The sequence below is a fragment of the Coregonus clupeaformis genome, chromosome 23 (genome assembly GCF_020615455.1).
Source record: "Coregonus clupeaformis isolate EN_2021a chromosome 23, ASM2061545v1, whole genome shotgun sequence".
In the NCBI taxonomy this organism is placed as follows: Eukaryota; Metazoa; Chordata; class Actinopteri; order Salmoniformes; family Salmonidae; genus Coregonus; species Coregonus clupeaformis.
The window spans coordinates 18,244,528-18,263,090 of NC_059214.1; the positions used below are offsets into that span (position 1 = coordinate 18,244,528).

Here is an 18,563-nt window from a genome sequence, read left to right on the forward strand (position 1 = left end):
AAGGCAAAACTGCTCCAGCTCCTTCAGGTTGGATGGGTTCCACTGGTGTACAGCAATCTTTAAGTCATACCACAGATTCTCAATTGGATTGAGGTCTGGGCTTTGACTAGGCCATTCCAAGACATTTAAATGTTTCCAATTAAACCACTTGAGTGTTGCTTTAGCAGTATGCTTAGGGTCATTGTCCTGCTGGAAGGTGAACCTCCGTCCCAGTCTCAAATCTCTGGAAGACTGAAACAGGTTTCCCTCAAGAATTTCCCTGTATTTAGGACCATCCATCATTCCTTAAATTCTGACCAGTTTCCCAGTCCCTGCCGATGAAAAACATCCCCACAGCATGATGCTGCCACCACCATGCCTCACTGTGGGGATGGTGTTCTCTGGGTGATGAGAGTTGTTGGGTTTGCGCCAGACATAGCGTTTTCCTTGATGGCCAAAAAGCTCAATTTTAGTCTCATCTGACCAGAGTACCTTCTTCCATATGTTTGTGGAGTCTCCCACATGCCTTCTGGCCATTCTTCCATAAAGCCCAGCTCTGTGGCGTGTACGGCTTAAAGTGGTCCTATGGACAGATACTCCAATCTCTGCTGTGGAGGTTTGCAGCTCCTTCTGGGTTATCTTTGGTCTCTTTGTTGCCCCTCTGATTAATGCCCTCCTTGTCTGGTCCGTGAGTTTTGGTGGGCGGCCCTCTCTTGGCAGGTTTGTTGTGGTGCCATATTCTTTCAATTTTTTAATAATGGATTTAATGGTGCTCCGTGGGATGTTCAAAGTTTCTGATATTTTTTTATAACCCAACCCTGATCTGTATTTCTCCAAAACTTTGTCCCTGACCTGTTTGGAGAGCTCCTTCGTCTTCATGGTGCCGCTTGCTTGGTGGTGCCCCTTGCTTAGTGGTGTTGCAGACTCTGTGGCCTTTCAGAACAGGTGTATATATACTGAGATCATGTGACATTAGATTGCACACAGGTGGACTATATTTAACTAATTATGTGACTTCTGAAGGTAATTGGTTGCACCATATCTTATTTAGGGGCTTCATAGCAAAGAGGGTGAATACATATGAACGCACCACTTTTCCGTTATTTATTTTTTAGAATTTCTTGAAATAAGTTATTTTTTAAATTTCACTTCACCAATTTTGACTATTTTGTGTCCATTACATGAAATCCAAATTAAAATAAATTAAAATTACAGGTTGTAATGCAACAAAATAGGAAAAACGCCAAGGGGAATTAATACTTTTGCAAGGCACTGTACTTCCAGACACAAATGAGAGAACAGCTCACTCTGACCATTTTACTCACCCTAGCAGAGCTGGTTAGGCTGTTTTTATGTTATCCAGATCGTTGGTGACTGCAACTGTGCTGCTGGCAACAATTTAATTAAGCTTTTTTGCCAACGTTTACTGACACCAGCCATATTAAACGGGTGTTTTTGTCAGTTATTCTGCGCTCTTGCACACTCAGAAGAGAGTGCTCTGAATTCGGAGTAGATAGCCAGAGCGAATTTACCAGCTACGTCTCGCGACAGTTGTCGTAGTGACATCGTAGACATTCTATTGAAATAGTTACTTTCGTAATGGAGTCTTTTGTTTAGACATGTAGCTAGCTAGCTAAACAATGAACCATAATCCCAACTCATAACATTACTACCCTGCATGAATCTGCAGGTAGCTAACCAACCAGGTTCAATGTTAGCTAGCTAACATTAGGCTATAACTAGCAATGCAAATGGGTCTGAGATACAAATAATATTACTACACAGATCATACACATAACGTTAGCTAGCTAGCTAGCCAGCCTGCTAACTTTAGCTAGCTAGCTAACAGTACACTTTAACTTTACAGTTACGTTTACATCATTTAGCAGACGCTCTCATCCAGAACGACTTACAAATTGGTGCATTCAACTTATGATAGCCAGTGGGACAACCACTTTTGTACTATTCCAGGTATTCCTTAAAGAGGTAGGGTTTCAAGTGTCTCCGAAAGGTGGTCAGTGACTCCGCTGTCCTGGCGTCGTAGGGGAGCTTGTTCCACCATTGGGGTACCAGAGCAGCGAATAGCTTTGATTGGGCTGAGCGGGAACTGTGCTTCCGTAGAGTTAGGGGGGCTAGCAGGCCAGAGGTGGATGAACGTAGTGCCCTCGTTTGGGTGTAGGGTCTGATCAGAACCTGAAGGTAAGGAGGTGCCATTCCCGTCACAGCTCCGTAGGCAAGCACCATGGTCTTGTAGTAGATGCGAGCCTCAACTGGAAGCCAGTGGAGTGTGCGGAGGAGCGGGGTGACATAAGAGAACTTGGGAAGGTTGAACACCAGACGGGCTGCAGCATTCTGGATAAGTTGTAGGGGTTTAATGGCACAGGCAGGGAACCCAGCCAACAGCGAGTTGCAGTAATCCAGACGGGAGATGACAAGTGCCTGGATTAGGACCTGTGCCACTTTCTGTGTAAGGTAGGGTCATACTCTGCGGCCCTTGAAATGAAAATGACTTTCTGACTAAATTAGAAACGTGTAATATCTGAAAATTTAGCTAGCTAGACTCTCTTACCCGTATATATGGATGGACACTTCTCCATCTCTGTCACGGATGCCATGGTTGCCCTTAGTTTGAAGATGTAATCCAGAGACAGGTGTTTTACAACAGCCTTCTGTGTGTTCTCTTTTCGACTCCGTCTGCATATTTGCAATCAAATGCCAGAATTTTCTTAATCTCCTTAGGTATTGTCGTATCGAGTAAATGCTGGCAATTATTGCTGATGAACAAAGGAGTCCGCTCATACTGAACCTGGATCATAAGATTCATTCATATCACAAGCTTTCAGCATGAGTTACAGACCCGCGGTGTCTGGAGAAGCACCGTCCCAAATTAATCTGAATGCTTCTGCCCCCTCTTTGACTAGCCCATACTTATAAACAAAGCAGAATATGGGTGGCTCCCTCTTTCGTCCAATCACCTATCCCCCCTGGGGCGTCACCCTACAACTGCTACATTTAAACTAAGATAAACATATTTTCTTTGTCCCTCTAGACTAGTCATAATCTTCATACACGACAGTATCATACTCTAATTCCACTGATTTCAAAACTCGGTCCTCCAGAAAGTGGAGCGCAACACTTATGCAGTTCTACTATGCGATATCTTGAAAAAAAAGCTGCGTTTGAAAGGACTACCTACACATACTGACCAGCTCATATTATAGACAGAAGCGTGCTACATGGCAGACCAATCCGAACTCATCTCTCGGAATGTCCAGCCCACTCATTATCTCAGCCAATCATGGCTAGTGGGAAGGTTGCTGTCTTTTTCTGTGGCTAAACCAACTAGGCTCGTAATTTAACAAATTGTTTTGTATTTACAGATGGCATACAAGTTTGTTATTAAGGCACATGAAGGTTCACATGTTCCAGAAGGCATTTCTGCCCCCCCCCAAAAAAAAAAAAGTTTACGTTCAAATGGCTCCCCTGTGAAATAGTGACATGCGACATACGCCTAGTTTCCTGAAACGAGTCACATATGCCTGTTGATGACTAGGGCTGTGGCGGTCATTACATTTTGTCAGATGGTTATTGTCATGCAAAAGTCTGCCGGTAATTGACCGTTAATTAACATAAACACGTTTAGCATCTCCAGGCCTCCACGCATACAAGCCGCATACAAGCCGCTTATGCGCGCCTTTGGAACATCTACATTTTAAAAAGTCTAATAAATCTATGTAATATACACCATCACAATAAATCAATTATTTAAACATTATGATATGAATAAAATGTATTTCAGAAGAACAGAATATGAGTTGGCCTACTGTATGCTATCTGAAATTGTGTCATGTCATAGGCTGGGCTTGTTCAATTAGCTGACAAGATATGTTTATAAGTCCTGGGCCATAACTTTATATTATATGATTTTATAGTAAGAAGGATATAGTTGAACTTAGCTGAATAAAATTGAAAGGATATTTTTCCCATTCCAGAGCTAGTCCCGTGTAGCTCAGTTGGTAGAGCATGGTGTTTGCAACGCCAGGGTTGTGGGTTCGTTTCCCACGGGGGACCAGTATGGAAAAATGTTTTGTATACACTCACTAACTGTAAGTCACTCTGGATAAGAGCGTCTGTAAAAATGTATGAAGTGGCTATGTAAAGCGTAAAAGTGATCATTTGAAACAGATGCTAGATTTAGAGTTATTTGGCAACTTTAGTTAATTATACAAACCTTAGAATGTCTTAGAAATCAAAACATATATGGGCTGCATGATGCAACTATAGGCTATTGATGATTTGAGAAAGTGTGGGAAAAAAAGCTTGCGCTCTCTTCCTTGCTTCAGGCTGCACACACTATTCTGATCATATTTTCACACATCAGACTATTCTCAATTTAATCTTGTCTTTACAAAATCAAATGGGCAGGAACAAGGGCAGGGAAAAATAGACATCCATATCCACTCGAATAGCGAATGGAGGCCGCTTTCCCGCCGGTAGGCTACTCTGGTTATTTCACTCCATGCATCAACCACTGTCTGAAGAGCATGCAGCCTCTCGCTGTGCGAAAGGTGATATTCCTCCCAAACTCTGTACGCCATGGGCTCTCCAACTAGCTACCCAGTGCTTAATTTGGGAAACCAAGTGAAATCTATTCGGGTATATCTATAGTAACATGTTTTCACAACAAAACATATTTTATTAAACTGCTGACAGCCCTTATTCTGTGTTGCCAAATAATTTTCAGGGGAAGTTGCTAGAGGCAGGTCGATTTGTTGCTAAAAGTTGCTAAATGACGTTGTGATGTCATTGTGTGATGATGTCATTACGTAATAACGTAAAACTGCGTCACTACGTAGAATACACAATAATGTTACTCAAATTGAATGGCCATCTCGGCGACAAATGTGATTTGACATTTGTTAGTTTAGATTTGTTTGTTTATTATCACATATTTTTATTTGTCAAAGTAATATAAACAACACATTTTATATGATCAGATATTTTTTTTTTTTAAGACAACACATTGAATTATTGAACAATTACATTTGATTTATTTTCTTATTAACTAGTAAACCTACACATTCTGAACAATTATAGTTTTAAGCAGTGTATTGGTAGTTAGTTAACATGCTACCTAACTGATCAACAATTATAGGTACAAGCTAATAACAAGGTATATATGCTATCTTATTGAATAAGCAACTTAACTCAAATAATATGTGCGCTAGGCATCTCTCTCCAGCGCTCTGAAGGTTGTTGTGCTGCTTGGCTGGCCTGCTGCTGCCTGTGCACGAGCTGAGCGCCTGCTGCTCACGTCACTCACAATGCACTTTTGCAGCCAGGCACGTGTGTTGTGACTGAGTGTGTGACAGAGAAATTAATTTTTGTGTCATTTAGAGGGAAAATGCGTGCATTTTAGTGTTTGAGTCACTTTTCAAAAATTGCTAAAAGTTCCAAATACATTTTTACAAGTAATTACATTTGTTCCTACAGTGAGGGAAAAAAGTATTTGATCCCCTGCTGATTTTGTACGTTTGCCCACTGACAAAGAAATGATCAGTCTATAATTTTAATGGTAGGTTTATTTGAACAGTGAGAGACAGAATAAAAACAAATAAATCCAGAAAAAAGCATGTCAAAAATGTTATAAATTGATTTGCATTTTAATGAGGGAAATAAGTATTTCACCCCCTCTCAATCAGAAAGATTTCTGGCTCCCAGGTGTCTTTTATACAGGTAACGAGCTGAGATTAGGACACACTCTTAAAGGAGTGCTCCTAATCTCAGCTTGTTACCTGTATAAAAGACACCTGTACACAGAAGCAATCAATCAATCAGATTCCAAACTCTCCACCATGGCCAAGACCAAAGAGCTCTCCAAGGATGTCAGGGACAAGATTGTAGACCTACACAAGGCTGGAATGGGCTACAAGACCATCGCCAAGCAGCTTGGTGAGAAGGTGACAACAGTTGGTGCGATTATTCGCAAATGGAAGAAACACAAAAGACCTGTCAATCTCCCTTGGCCTGGGGCTCCATGCAAGATCTCACCTCGTGGAGTTGCAATGATCATGAGAACGGTGAGGAATCAGCCCAGAACTACACGGGAGGATCTTGTCAATGATCTCAAGGCAGCTGGGACCATAGTCACCAAGAAAACAATTGGTAACACACTACACCGTGAAGGACTGAAATCCTGCAGCGCCCGCAAGGTCCCCCTGCTCAAGAAAGCACATATACAGGGCCATCTGAAGTTTGCCAATGAACATCTGAATGATTCAGAGGAGACCTGGGTGAAAGTGGTGGGCAGATGAGACCAAAATCGAGCTCTTTGGCATCAACTCAACTCGCCGTGTTTGGAGGAGGAGGAATGCTGCCTATGACCACAAGAACACCATCCCCACCGTCAAACATGGAGGTGGAAACATTATGCTTTGGGAGTGTTTTTCTGCTAAGGGGACAGGACAACGTCACCGCATCAAAGGGACGATGGACGGGGCCATGTACCGTCAAATCTTGGGTGAGAACCTCCTTCCCTCAGCCAGGGCATTGAAAATGGGTCGTGGATGGGTATTCCAGCATGAGAATGACCCAAAACACACGGCCAAGCCAACAAAGGAGTGGCTCAAGAAGCAGCACATTAAGGTCCTGGAGTTGCCTAGCCAGTCTCCAGACCTTAATCCCATAGAAAGCCTCAAAACCTTAATGATTTGGAAAAGATCTGCAAAGAGGAGTGGAACAAAATCCCTCCTGAGATGTGTGCAAACCTGGTGGCCAACTACAAGAAACATCTGACCTCTGTGATTGCCAACAAGGGTTTTGCCACCAAGTACTAAGTCATGTTTTGCAGAGGGGTCAAATACTTATTTCCCTCATTAAAATGTCAATCAATTCATAACATCTCACTGTTCAAATAAACCTACCATTAAAATTATAGACTGATCATGTCTTTGTCAGTGGGCAAACGTACAAAATCAGCAGGAGATCAAATACTTTTTTACCACACTGTAGGTACTGTTTGAAAAAAAAAAGTTCCAGGGTAGTCTGAAAAGTTGCTAAATCTAGCAACAAAATTGCTAAGTTGGCATCACTGCCCCTATCTCTGTGTGCTCGAGAAGGAATGGAGAGAGAGGAGGAGATGGAAATGCATGGTGGTGAGATATTCTGTAGTTAAAAGGTAATGTGTCAGCCTATTAATTGTGAAAATATAAAAAACGTCCTATTACTAGGCTATTCAAAATCAAATACAAATTCACTAAAATTGTAGGCTAAACTCTGTAAGCCGCCCTGCACAATCAATGAACCAACAGCATCACCTAGGCCTATACGTTCTCTCCCTGACTAATGAATAGAAAGTTTAGAGCATAGCATAACGTAACCAGTCCATCCAGTATGCATAAAAAAAAACAGTCCACACTCAAAGGCGGTTAATTTTGGAGTATAGGCTAGACTTGTGCTCATATATAGGCCTATGCATACAGTGGGGAAAAAAAGTATTTAGTCAGCCACCAATTATGCAAGTTCTCCCATTTAAAAAGATGAGAGAGGCCTGTAATTTTCATCATAGGTACACATCAACTATGACAGACAAATTGAGAAACATTTTTTCCAGAAAATCACATTGTAGGATTTTTTATGAATTTATTTGCAAATTATGGTGGAAAATAAGTATTTGGTCACCTACAAACAAGCAAGATTTCTGGCTCTCACAGACCTGTAACTTCTTCTTTAAGAGGCTCCTCTGTCCTCCACTCGTTACCTGTATTAGTGGCACTTGTTTGAACTTGTTATCAGTATAAAAGACACCTGTCCACAACCTCAAACAGTCACACTCCAAACTCCACTATGGCCAAGACCAAAGAGCTGTCAAAGGACACCAGAAACAAAATTGTAGACCTGCACCAGGCTGGGAAGACTGAATCTGCAATAGGTAAGCAGCTTGGTTTGAAGAAATCAACTGTGGGAGCAATTATTAGGAAATGGAAGACATACAAGACCACTGATAATCTCCCTCGATCTGGGGCTCCACGCAAGATCTCACCCCGTGGGGTCAAAATGATCACAAGAACGGTGAGCAAAAATCTCAGAACCACACGGGGGGACCTAGTGAATGACCTGCAGAAAGCTGGGACCAAAGTAACAAAGCCTACCAACAGTAACACACTACGCCGCCAGGGACTCAAATCCTGCAGTGCCAGACGTGTCCCCCTGCTTAAGCCAGTACATGTCCAGGCCCGTCTGAAGTTTGCTAGAGTGCATTTGGATGATCCAGAAGAGGATTGGGAGAATGTCATATGGTCAGATGAAACCAAAATATAACTTTTTGGTAAAAACTCAACTCGTCGTGTTTGGAGGACAAAGAATGCTGAGTTGCATCCAAAGAACACCATACCTACTGTGAAGCATGGGGGTGGAAACATCATGCTTTGGGGCTGTTTTTCTGCAAAGGGACCAGGACGACTGATCCGTGTAAAGGAAAGAATGAATGGGGCCATGTATCGTGAGATTTTGAGTGAAAACCTCCTTCCATCAGCAAGGGCATTGAAGATGAAACGTGGCTGGGTCTTTCAGCATGACAATGATCCCAAACACACCGCCCGGGCAATGAAGGAGTGGCTTCGTAAGAAGCATTTCAAGGTCCTGAAGTGGCCTAGCCAGTCTCCAGATCTCAACCCCATAGAAAATCTTTGGAGGGAGTTGAAAGTCTGTGTTGCCCAGCGACAGCCCCAAAACATCACTGCTCTAGAGGAGATCTGCATAGAGGAATCGGCCAAAATACCAGCAACAGTGTGTGAAAACCTTGTGAAGACTTACAGAAAAATGGGTCGGCCAAAATGGGTGTTTTGAATTAATCATCACCTTAGAAATCGCTGTCCATTTCGTTGTGTTAGGCTTTGAAACAACATCCACAAGGATCATGTTTTCCACTCAGTTTCAACCTGTTGTTGAACTTCTTTCTTCAAATTGATCAATCACAGTCAGGTGAGTTTTAAAAGGAAGATACTGTTTTGATTATGTGTTTGATTTGATTTTCGATCCTGTTTGCATTGAGGTCAGAGTGGTTAGAGGGACAATAGAGCACTCGACACGAAAGTGCAGAGCGATAGTGCAGAAATAATACTCAGAATACCCTGACCATAGTAAATGTTCCTTCTGGCACATCTGTCACTTGACTGTGACTGTTAAAAGCTATTATCAGCGGATTATTGCGTGGACCGTGGAAACAGTGGCAGAAACACAGATTGTCATAGCTTCAATTAAAGATACACAATACCTACTGTAACATGATCTTTAGTTTCTTTGAATGCTTGTTAATGCCTTAAGAGCTATGATTCATTTATTGCTGCATGAACATTATTAAGCTAGTAGACTAGTAGTTAGTATATAATACGTGATATTTATATCAGCGCAACCACTCAGCTTCTAATGGACTTGAACAAGGCTCCAAGAACACAAGTGCCTCCAGCATTTTAATAGCTTGCATACTTAGTTAAAAGGAAATGTAAGAAGTGTCTCATTTCAATGTTCTTGACTGACAAATGTTAAGATATGCATCTCATATCTGTTAGAATTAATTTTTGTTGATGAATTCATGTAATGAATTATGGGGCGGCTGTGCAAAATACTGCCTTCCGTAGCCATGTTTTCCTAGACATTCAAAAGTACAAAAGGTCTGCTCAGTGTGAATTGATACAATGCAAGTAATCAGATCTTGTAATAATAATTACGATAGCATCTGCCGAATAACAGGGACGAGAGGGTTATCCTGAAGATGAACCCATAGCTTTATGTAAAACAAATTCATGTTGCTGCTCATTAATTAAATCCTCATCATTTGACTAATTATATTAATTTGTTTACGGGGATATGAGTGGAGTGTTTATTAAGCATTCATTTATTTCAACGTCTCCAGTAACTGAACATTGATGCCTGGTGCTCATGATCAAGTGTATCTTGTTAAATCTATGGAACTGAACCTTGAACTTTCCTTCACTGAGCCTTGATGGGCAGCATGGCTGACCACACTGAGCTTGCTAAAAGAGTATAGCGGAAACCTCTCTTACATGACTTCTATCTTATCTACACCACATGGCCAAAAGTATGTAATCTAATTCCAAAATCATGGGCATTAATATGAAGTTGGTCCCCCCTTTGCTTCTCCAACTGCCTCCACTCTTCTGGGAAGGCTTTCCACTAGATGTTGGAACATTGCTGCGGGGACTAGCTTCCTTTCAGCCACAAGAGCATTAGTGAGGTCGGCCACTGATGTAGGGCGATTAGGCCTGGCTCGCAGTCAGCTTTGTAATTCATCCCAAAGGTGTTCGATGGGGTTGAGGTCAGGGCTCTGTGCAGGCCAGTCAAGTTCTTCCACACCGATCTCAACAAACCATTTCTGTATGGACCTCACATTGTGCACAGGGGCATTGTCATGCTGAAACAGGAAAGGGCCTTCCCCAAACTGTTGTCACAAAGTTGGAAGCACAGAACCGTCTAGAATGTCATTGTATGCTGTAGCATTAAGATTTCCCTTCACTGGAACTAAGGGACCTAGCACGAACCATGAAAAACAGCCCCAGACCATTATTCCTCCTCCCCCAAACATTACAGTTGGCACTATGCATTGGGGCAGGTAGCGTTCTCCTGGCATCCGCCAAACCCAGATTTGTCCGTCAGACTACCAGATGGTGAAGCGTGATTCATCACTCCACTGTTCCAGAGTCCAATGGCTGCGAGCTTTACACCACTCCAGCCGATGCTTGGCATTGCGGCTGTGTGCGGCTGCTCAGCCATGGAAACCCATTTAATGAAGCTCCCGATGAACAGTTATTGTGCTGACGTTGCTTCCAGAGGCAGTTTGGAACTCAGGAGTGAGTGTTGCAACCGAGGACAGACGATTTTTAAGCACTGCGCGCTTCAGCTCTCGCGGTTCCATTCTGTGAGCTTGTATGGCTTACCACTTCGTGGCTGAGCCGTTGTTGCTCCTAGATGTTTCCACTTCACAATAACAGCACTTACAGTTGACCTGGGCAGCTCTAGCAGGGCAGAAATTGGCTGAAATAGCCGAATCCACTAATTTGAAGGGGTGTCCACATAGTTAAAAGTCCCATGAATGGTAATAAATATTTTTACTTCCCAAAGAGATATGAGTTGTCAGGAAAGTCCATTGGACCCATTGCACCCTTGTCTTTGCTAAGCCTCCTGTGGTCCAGCATTTAAGTAATTGTATTAACTTAATCTGCTCTTTTGTAGTTCCTAACCAAGGTCACTATGTGGACTGAATTGATGAGTAGCAAAAGACTCCAGCGTGGCTTAGATAGAAGACATCTACTTATTTAGGAAAATTGTTTTAAAGTGTCAACACGATTCACTGCCTCTGAAATAGCAATTGTTTCCCTATCAATGAAAGGCTAAATGAAAACAGTCTTTCAGGAATAAAGATGTAGAGTCATTTTAATGTTGTACTCCGCCAAAGACAATGAATCCCGCTCGGGTGCACTGTTCTGTATGCTTTATGTATTAGATGAATGCTTGTAGATGCTCCCGGTATTGTTGCTCATACATTAATGAGAACAAGAGGGATAGGTGTTATAAAAGTGGCACCTTTAGTAGTGCATACTTTTAGCACTAATCTAGTGAAAGACCAATAACAGATGATGACCAATTAAGAAATTGGTTGTGTGCTTTTTAATTGCGTTAGAGTTATTGAGGAGAAAGAATGGTTTTGGTATTTTCTTGTCAGACAGGAGAACATCTCTGAAAGCAAACATTGTTTATATGGTAGTGCTTTTCATCTAATAATTCATTACTGTATGGCCTCTAGGCCCATACTGACTCAGCTATTCTCTGCTTCCATACAATTAGTGTTGTATGGAATCTGAACATCAAATACGTGTTTTTTGTAGGCAAATTCCTTTGTACTAGTTAATCAAGTCGGTTTTGTGAGTGATATTGTTTGTTGAATGAAAACAATCTTTTAGGAACACTTCATTGTTGTGACTGAGCTGAGGGCACTGCGCCAGGCATGTCATTGAATAAGGGTTGCTCTTTGATTCTGAAGTGTTTGTTTAATGCTATATTAGTCAAATATTTCATCTCTACAGCATTAGCATTGTGTGCCTTGTGCACAGACAATCTGACATAATTATCTGCGTAGAGTCCAAGTCATCAAGTTGATTTCCTGAAATAATGATAGTCAATCCAATCATCCATTATCTTTTTGTTTCTCTGTTTTGTCTGTGTTCAACAGGGATGACTTGCCAAGCGAGGACTTCTTACACTGAGGACGAGGTTCTATGGGGACATCGTTTCTTCCCTGTCATCTCCCTGGAGGAGGGGTTCTTCAAGGTGGACTACTCCCAGTTCCATGCCACGTTTGAGGTCAATACTCCCCCGTACAGCGTGAAGGAGCAGGAGGAAAACCTGCTCATGTCCTCTCCTCTCATGGCCCCGTCCCTGTGCAACAGCGGCGAGGGGGGGAAGAACAGCTCCATGGACTGCCTGGAGAACCTGGAGGATAAGGAGAGCATCACCACCAAGCTGCCATCCAAGCTGCAGAAGATGCAAGGGGGCGGCTGCGGACGGGACGGGCTGCCCATGCCTAGGAAGCTGCTGAGGATGAGCTCAACCACTTCGGAGATGATCTACCCCGGGAGCATGGGGGACCTTCCCATGAAGCTGCAGCGCATCAGCTCCGTCCCCGGCGTCTCTGATGAGAAACAGGTGAACAAGATGGCCTCCAAAATCAGCTCCGATCCCATCAGCCAATCCGTTGCAGACTTGCCCCCCAAGCTGCTAAGGATGCAGGGGGGAGGGGGACACCTGCCCCCGAAACTCAGAAAGATGAATTCCGACCGCTTCACGTAGAATGGGCGACCCATTTTAACTTATTACACCCCTACCGTTATTCCAACCCTTGTATTATTTTAAATGTATTAAAGGACATGATTCTTATACTCAAGAAAATGTAGTGTATAAATATGTACAGATATATCTTATAAAGGGGGGTGATGGAATACAGCACATTTGTTCCTGGATGTAAGCGTACATGCTATGATGAAAGACCTCTGTTTTTTTCAGGACAATGTATGATTAGCACAATCTGGCATGTACAATACACTAAGCGCATGCAAAACAGATTCACTGTAATTTCTGGCATGACATTTATTGCTGTATTATTGTACAGGGATGATTTGAACAGTGACATTACTTACAATGGATCCGAACATTTGCACAAAGCCATATGGTTAAACCTACATTACATGGGTCTAATTTGCAGTGGAGAAGACTACATACATTCGATTTGAGTTGGCTGCTTTTGTTGTTTAATGTAAAATTGTGTGGCAATGTTCTGTTAAATGCATGCTACTCTTATTGTCTTAGCTCGACAAAGGAAATACACACAGATGTTTAGCCTTTACTATATTACCTTGTTTCCATTTCCATGTTTGTTCACGGGTGTATTTTTGGTATTTCATGTATAGGATGATATTTTACCATGTGAGATTTTACGAATTTCTTAGTTCAGCAAGCGTACTGTATGTTGCCGGACGATGCAATCTATATTTGCAAATGCATGGTCCACATCATATGACAGATTGGAACTGGGCACAATCTTATTAAGCAACGTGAACTTACTTTTCAAGGTAACACATATGTTGAAAGGGCCCATACTACGGCCTTATAAGCACAACATAACCATTACACAGTACACTATTTATGGCACTATTCATGGCAGTAAGCATTTATGGCATTTCGACAAATGTCCTGAGCAGTACTGTACAATGGCTCTTTTACATGGAAGTAAAACAACTGAACACATGGTCATGTATGCCTTCTCAAACAGTCGTTTTGAAGTTTATTCTACATTTAATGTAAAACATGTGCACCAAAATTTCAACTTAACTGTTACTGCATAGATATAGATGTAGAGGTGTACCTATATTTAGGAAAAAGTAACCACCTTTGTCTTACGAGTCTATATGCTCCCTCTTTAACTAAAGCAATAATGTTATTATAATGACTATAATCTTTATATACCCACAGGGTCTGCAGCAGCCCCATTACCAGTATATTTACTGAATCAATGCCATGTAATCTGGTTCTACTAAAAGCATCAATGACATTGTATGATACTCAAACTCTTCAGGAATAAAGATCTAAGAGAAATTCTTGACACGTTGATTTAATGGGACACGGGTAGCTTGCTTTTTGCCGACACTATCAAATAAATAAAAAGGCTTGCATAGAAGACAAAAATGTGTTAAAAAAGGCCTAGTTGTTATGGATATTACATAATAATATGATACTATTTATTGAATGTACTGTATGAATAAGTATGATTGGGCTTTATAGAGTTACCTAAAATGGTTTATTACATAATTCAATGCGGTATCATATCAAGCTTGCCGCTAGTTAAGTCTATTCTCCTCTATCCAGAGATAAGCCTTTGTTCAGAATCTTAATAAGCTATTGATAATATATGAGATGGATACGAATATGAGAGCTCCTGATGCCATTATCCTCAGTGGTTCTGGAGTAGAGTCAAAATTCTCATAATGCACATTAAATCAGCACTTACCGCTGCTGAGACAATTTCACTTAGATCTTTGCAGCCGGTGCCATTTGCCTTTATCATCTGCCCTGAGAACGCCGGTGTCGCTGAGATCTATATATATATATATATTTTTTTTTCACCTTTATTTAACCAGGTAAGCCAGTTGAGAACAAGTTCTCATTTACAACTGCGACCTGGCCAAGATAAAGCAAAGCAGTCCAATAAAAACAACAACAACACAGAATTACATATGGAATAAACAAAATGTACAGTCAATAACACAATAGAAAATCTATATAAAGTGTGTGCAAATGTAGTAAGTTAAGGAGGTAAGGCAATAAATAGGCCATAGTGCAAAATAATTACAATTTAGTATTAACACTGGAGTGATAGATGTGCAGAAGATGATGTGCAAATAGAGATACTGGGGTGCAAATGAGCAAAATAAATAACAATGTAAATAACAATATGGGGATGAGGTAGTTGGGTGGGCTAATTACAGATGGGCTGTGTACAGGTGCAGTGATCGGTAAGCTGCTCTGACAACTGATGCTTAAAGTTAGTGAGGGAGATAAGAGTCTCCAGCTTCAGAAATCTTTGCAGTTCGTTCCAGTCATTTGCAGCAGAGAACTGGAAGGAATGGCGGACAAAGGAGGTGTTGGCTTTGGGATGACCAGTGAGATATACCTGCTGGAACGCATACTACGGGTGGGTGTTGCTATGGTGACCAATGAGTTAAGATAAGCCGATTCTAGATTTAACTTTGGATTGGAGATGCTTAATGTGAGTCTGGAAGGAGAGTTTACGGTCTAACCAGACACCTAGGTATTTGTAGTTGTCCACATATTCTAAGTCAGACGCGCTGAGAGTAGTGATTCTAGTCGGGCGGCATTCGATTGAAGAGCATGCATTTAGTTTTACTAGCGTTTAAGAGCAGTTGGAGGCCACGGAAGGAGTGTTGTATAGCTTTGAAGCTCGTTTGGAGGTTTGTTAACACAGTGTCCAATGAAGGGCCAGATGTATACAAAATGGTGTCGTCTGCGTAGAGGTGGACCTGAGAGTCACCAGCAGCAAGAGCGACATCATTGATATACACATAGAATAGAGTCGGCCAGAGAATTGAACCCTGTGGCACCCCCATAGAGACTGCCAGAGGTACAGACAACAGGCCCTCCGATTTGACACATTGAACTCTATCTGAGAAGTAGTTGGTGAACCAGGCGAGGCAGTCATTTGAAAAACCAAGGCTATTTAGTCTGCCAATAAGAATGCGGTGATTGACAGAGTCAAAAGCCTTGGCCAGGTCGATGAAGACGGCTGCACAGTACTGTCTTTTATCGATCGCAGTTATTATATCGTTTAGGACCTTGAGCGTGGCTGAGGTGCAGCCATGACCAGCTCGGAAACCAGATTGCATAGCGGAGAAGGTACGGTGGGATTCGAAATGGTCAGTGATCTGTGTGTTAACTTGGCTTTCAAATACTTTCGAAAGGCAGGGCAGGATGGATATAGGTCTGTAACAGTTTGGATGTAGGGTGTCACCCCCTTTGAAGAGGGGGATGACCGCGGCAGCTTTCCAATCTCTGGGGATCTCAGATGATACGAAAGAGAGGTTGTAATAGGGGTTGCGACAATTTCGGCCGCTAATTTTAGAAAGAAAGGGTCCAGATTGTCTAGCCCAGCTGATTTGTAGGGGTCCAGATTTTGTAGCTCATTCAGGACATCAGCTATCTGAATTTGGGTGAAGGAGAAGCGGGGGGGCATGGGCAAGTTGCATCGGCGGGTGCAGAGCTGGTGGCCGGGGTAGGGGTAGCCAGGTGCAAAGTATGGCCAGCCATAGCAAAATGCTTATTGAAACGCTCGATTATCATAGATTTATCGGTGGTGACAGTGTTTCCTAGCCTCAGTGCAGTGGGTAGCTGGGAGGAGGTGCTCTTATTCTCCATGGACTTTACAGTGTCCCAAAACTTTTTGGAGTTAGTGCTACAGGATGCAAATGTCTGTTTGAAAAAGCTAGCCTTTGCTTTCCGAACTGATTGTGTATATTGGTTCCTGACTTCCCTGAAAAGTTGCATATCGTGGGGGCTGTTCGATGCTAATGCAGTACGCCACAGGATGTTTTTGTGCTGGTCAAGGGCAGTCAAGTCTGGGGTGAACCAGGGGCTATATCTGTTCTTAGTTCTGCATTTTTTGAACGGGGCATGCTTATTTAAGATGGAGAGGAAAGCACTTTTGAAGAACATCCAGGCATCCTCTACTGACGGAATGAGGTCAATATCCATCCAGGATACCCGGGCCAGGTCAATTAGAAAGGCCTGCTCGCTGAAGTGTTTTAGGGAGCGTTTAACAGTGATGAGTGGTGGTCGTTTGACCGCGGACTCATTACGGACACAGGCAATGAGGCAATGATCACTGAGATCCTGGTTGAAGACAGCAGAGGTGTGTTTAGAGGGTAGATTAGTCAGGATGATATCTATGAGGGTGCCCATGTTTACGGATTTAGGGTTGTACCTGGTAGGTTCCTTGATAATTTGTGTGAGATTGAGGGCATCTAGTTTAGATTGTAGGACGGCCGGGGTGTTAAGCATATCCCAGTTTAGGTCACCAAGCAGTACGAACTATGAGGATAGATGGGGGGCAAGCAATTCACATATGGTGTCCAGGGCACAGCTGGGGGCTGAGGGGAGTCTGTAGCAAGCGGCAACAGTGAGAGACTTATTTCTGGAAAGGTGGATTTTTAGAAGTAGAAGCTCAAATTGTTTGGGCACAGACCTGGATAGTATGATAGAGCTCTGCAGGCTATCTCTACAGTAGATTGCAACTCCGCCCCCTTTGGCAGTTCTATCTAGATGGAAAATGTTGTAGTTCGGGATGGACATTTCTGAATTTTTGGTGGCCTTCCTAAGCCAGGATTCAGACACTGCTAGAACATCAGGGTTGGCAGAGTGTGCTAACGCAGTGAATAACTCAAACTTGGGGAGGAGTATTCTGATGTTAACATGCAAGAAACCAAGGCTTTTACAGTTACAGAAGTCAACAAATGATAGCATCTGGGGAGTAGGAGTGATACTGGGGGCTACAGGGCCTGGGTTAACCTCTACATCACCAGAGGAACAGAGGAGGAATAGAATAAGGATACGGCTAAAGGCTTTAAGAACTGGTCTTCTAGTGCATTGGGTACAGAGAATAAAAGGGGCAGATTCCCGGGCGTTGTAGAATAGATTCAGGGCATTATGTACAGACAAGGATATGAGTACAGTGGAGGTACACCTAAGCATTGGGTAACGATGAAAGAGATAGCATCACTGGAGGTATCGATTGAGCCGATTGAGCCGGTCTCCGCGTGTATGGGGGGTGGGACAAAGGAGCTGTCTGAGGCAGGTTGAGTGGGACTGGGGGCTCTACAGTGAAATAGTACAATAAGAACTAACCCAAACAGCAATAGGCCAGGCATACTGACATGGGAGAGAGGCATAATGCAATCACAGGTGTTATTTGAGAGGGCTAAGACAACAACTGGTAATGGCGACAAAACTTTAGGCTGAGGCTAAACAGATAAACAGGATGGGGTACCGTGTAAAGGAACAGTCCAGCAGGCATCAGCTGTGTAGCTGAGTGATCATAAGGTCCAGTGAACAGCAATAGGTAAGTCCGGGAGCAGTTCGTAGGCTGCTACAGCACAGGTGAGCAGGAGGCACGGCTGTTGATTGCGCGTGCTAGCGGGCCGGGGCTAGCAGATGGATCTTCGTGGTCGTTGCAATGGGAAGCCTGTTGAAACCATATCAGACGATTACGTCGGCAGACCAGTCGTGATGGATCGGCGGGGCTCCGTGTCGACACTAGGAGGTCCCGTCCGGTTGACAGAGAGGTAGATAGCCGGGAGATGGGCCTGGCTCGTGGCTAGCTCAAGGCTAACTGGTGCGTCGGGACAGTGGTGAATTAGCCAACAACAGCCATTCAGTTGCAGCTAGCTAGTTGCGATGATCCGGTTTTAAGGCCAGTGATTCAGTGATTCCGGCAGAAAATCTGA

The 18,563-nt window shown here is 42.9% G+C and overlaps 1 protein-coding gene across 1 annotated transcript in view; it reads left to right on the top strand.

Annotated features, from left to right (window-relative positions):
* LOC121536683 (G protein-activated inward rectifier potassium channel 1-like) overlaps positions 1-13,785 on the top strand; it is a 33,423-nt gene extending 19,638 nt beyond the window's left edge. The window contains exon 3 of the mRNA XM_041844118.2: positions 12,227-13,785. Within this exon, the coding sequence (XP_041700052.1) occupies positions 12,227-12,843 (617 nt within the window). The 3' untranslated portion in view covers positions 12,844-13,785. The remainder of the gene's footprint in view (positions 1-12,226) is intronic.
* The last annotated feature ends 4,778 nt before the right edge of the window (positions 13,786-18,563 follow it).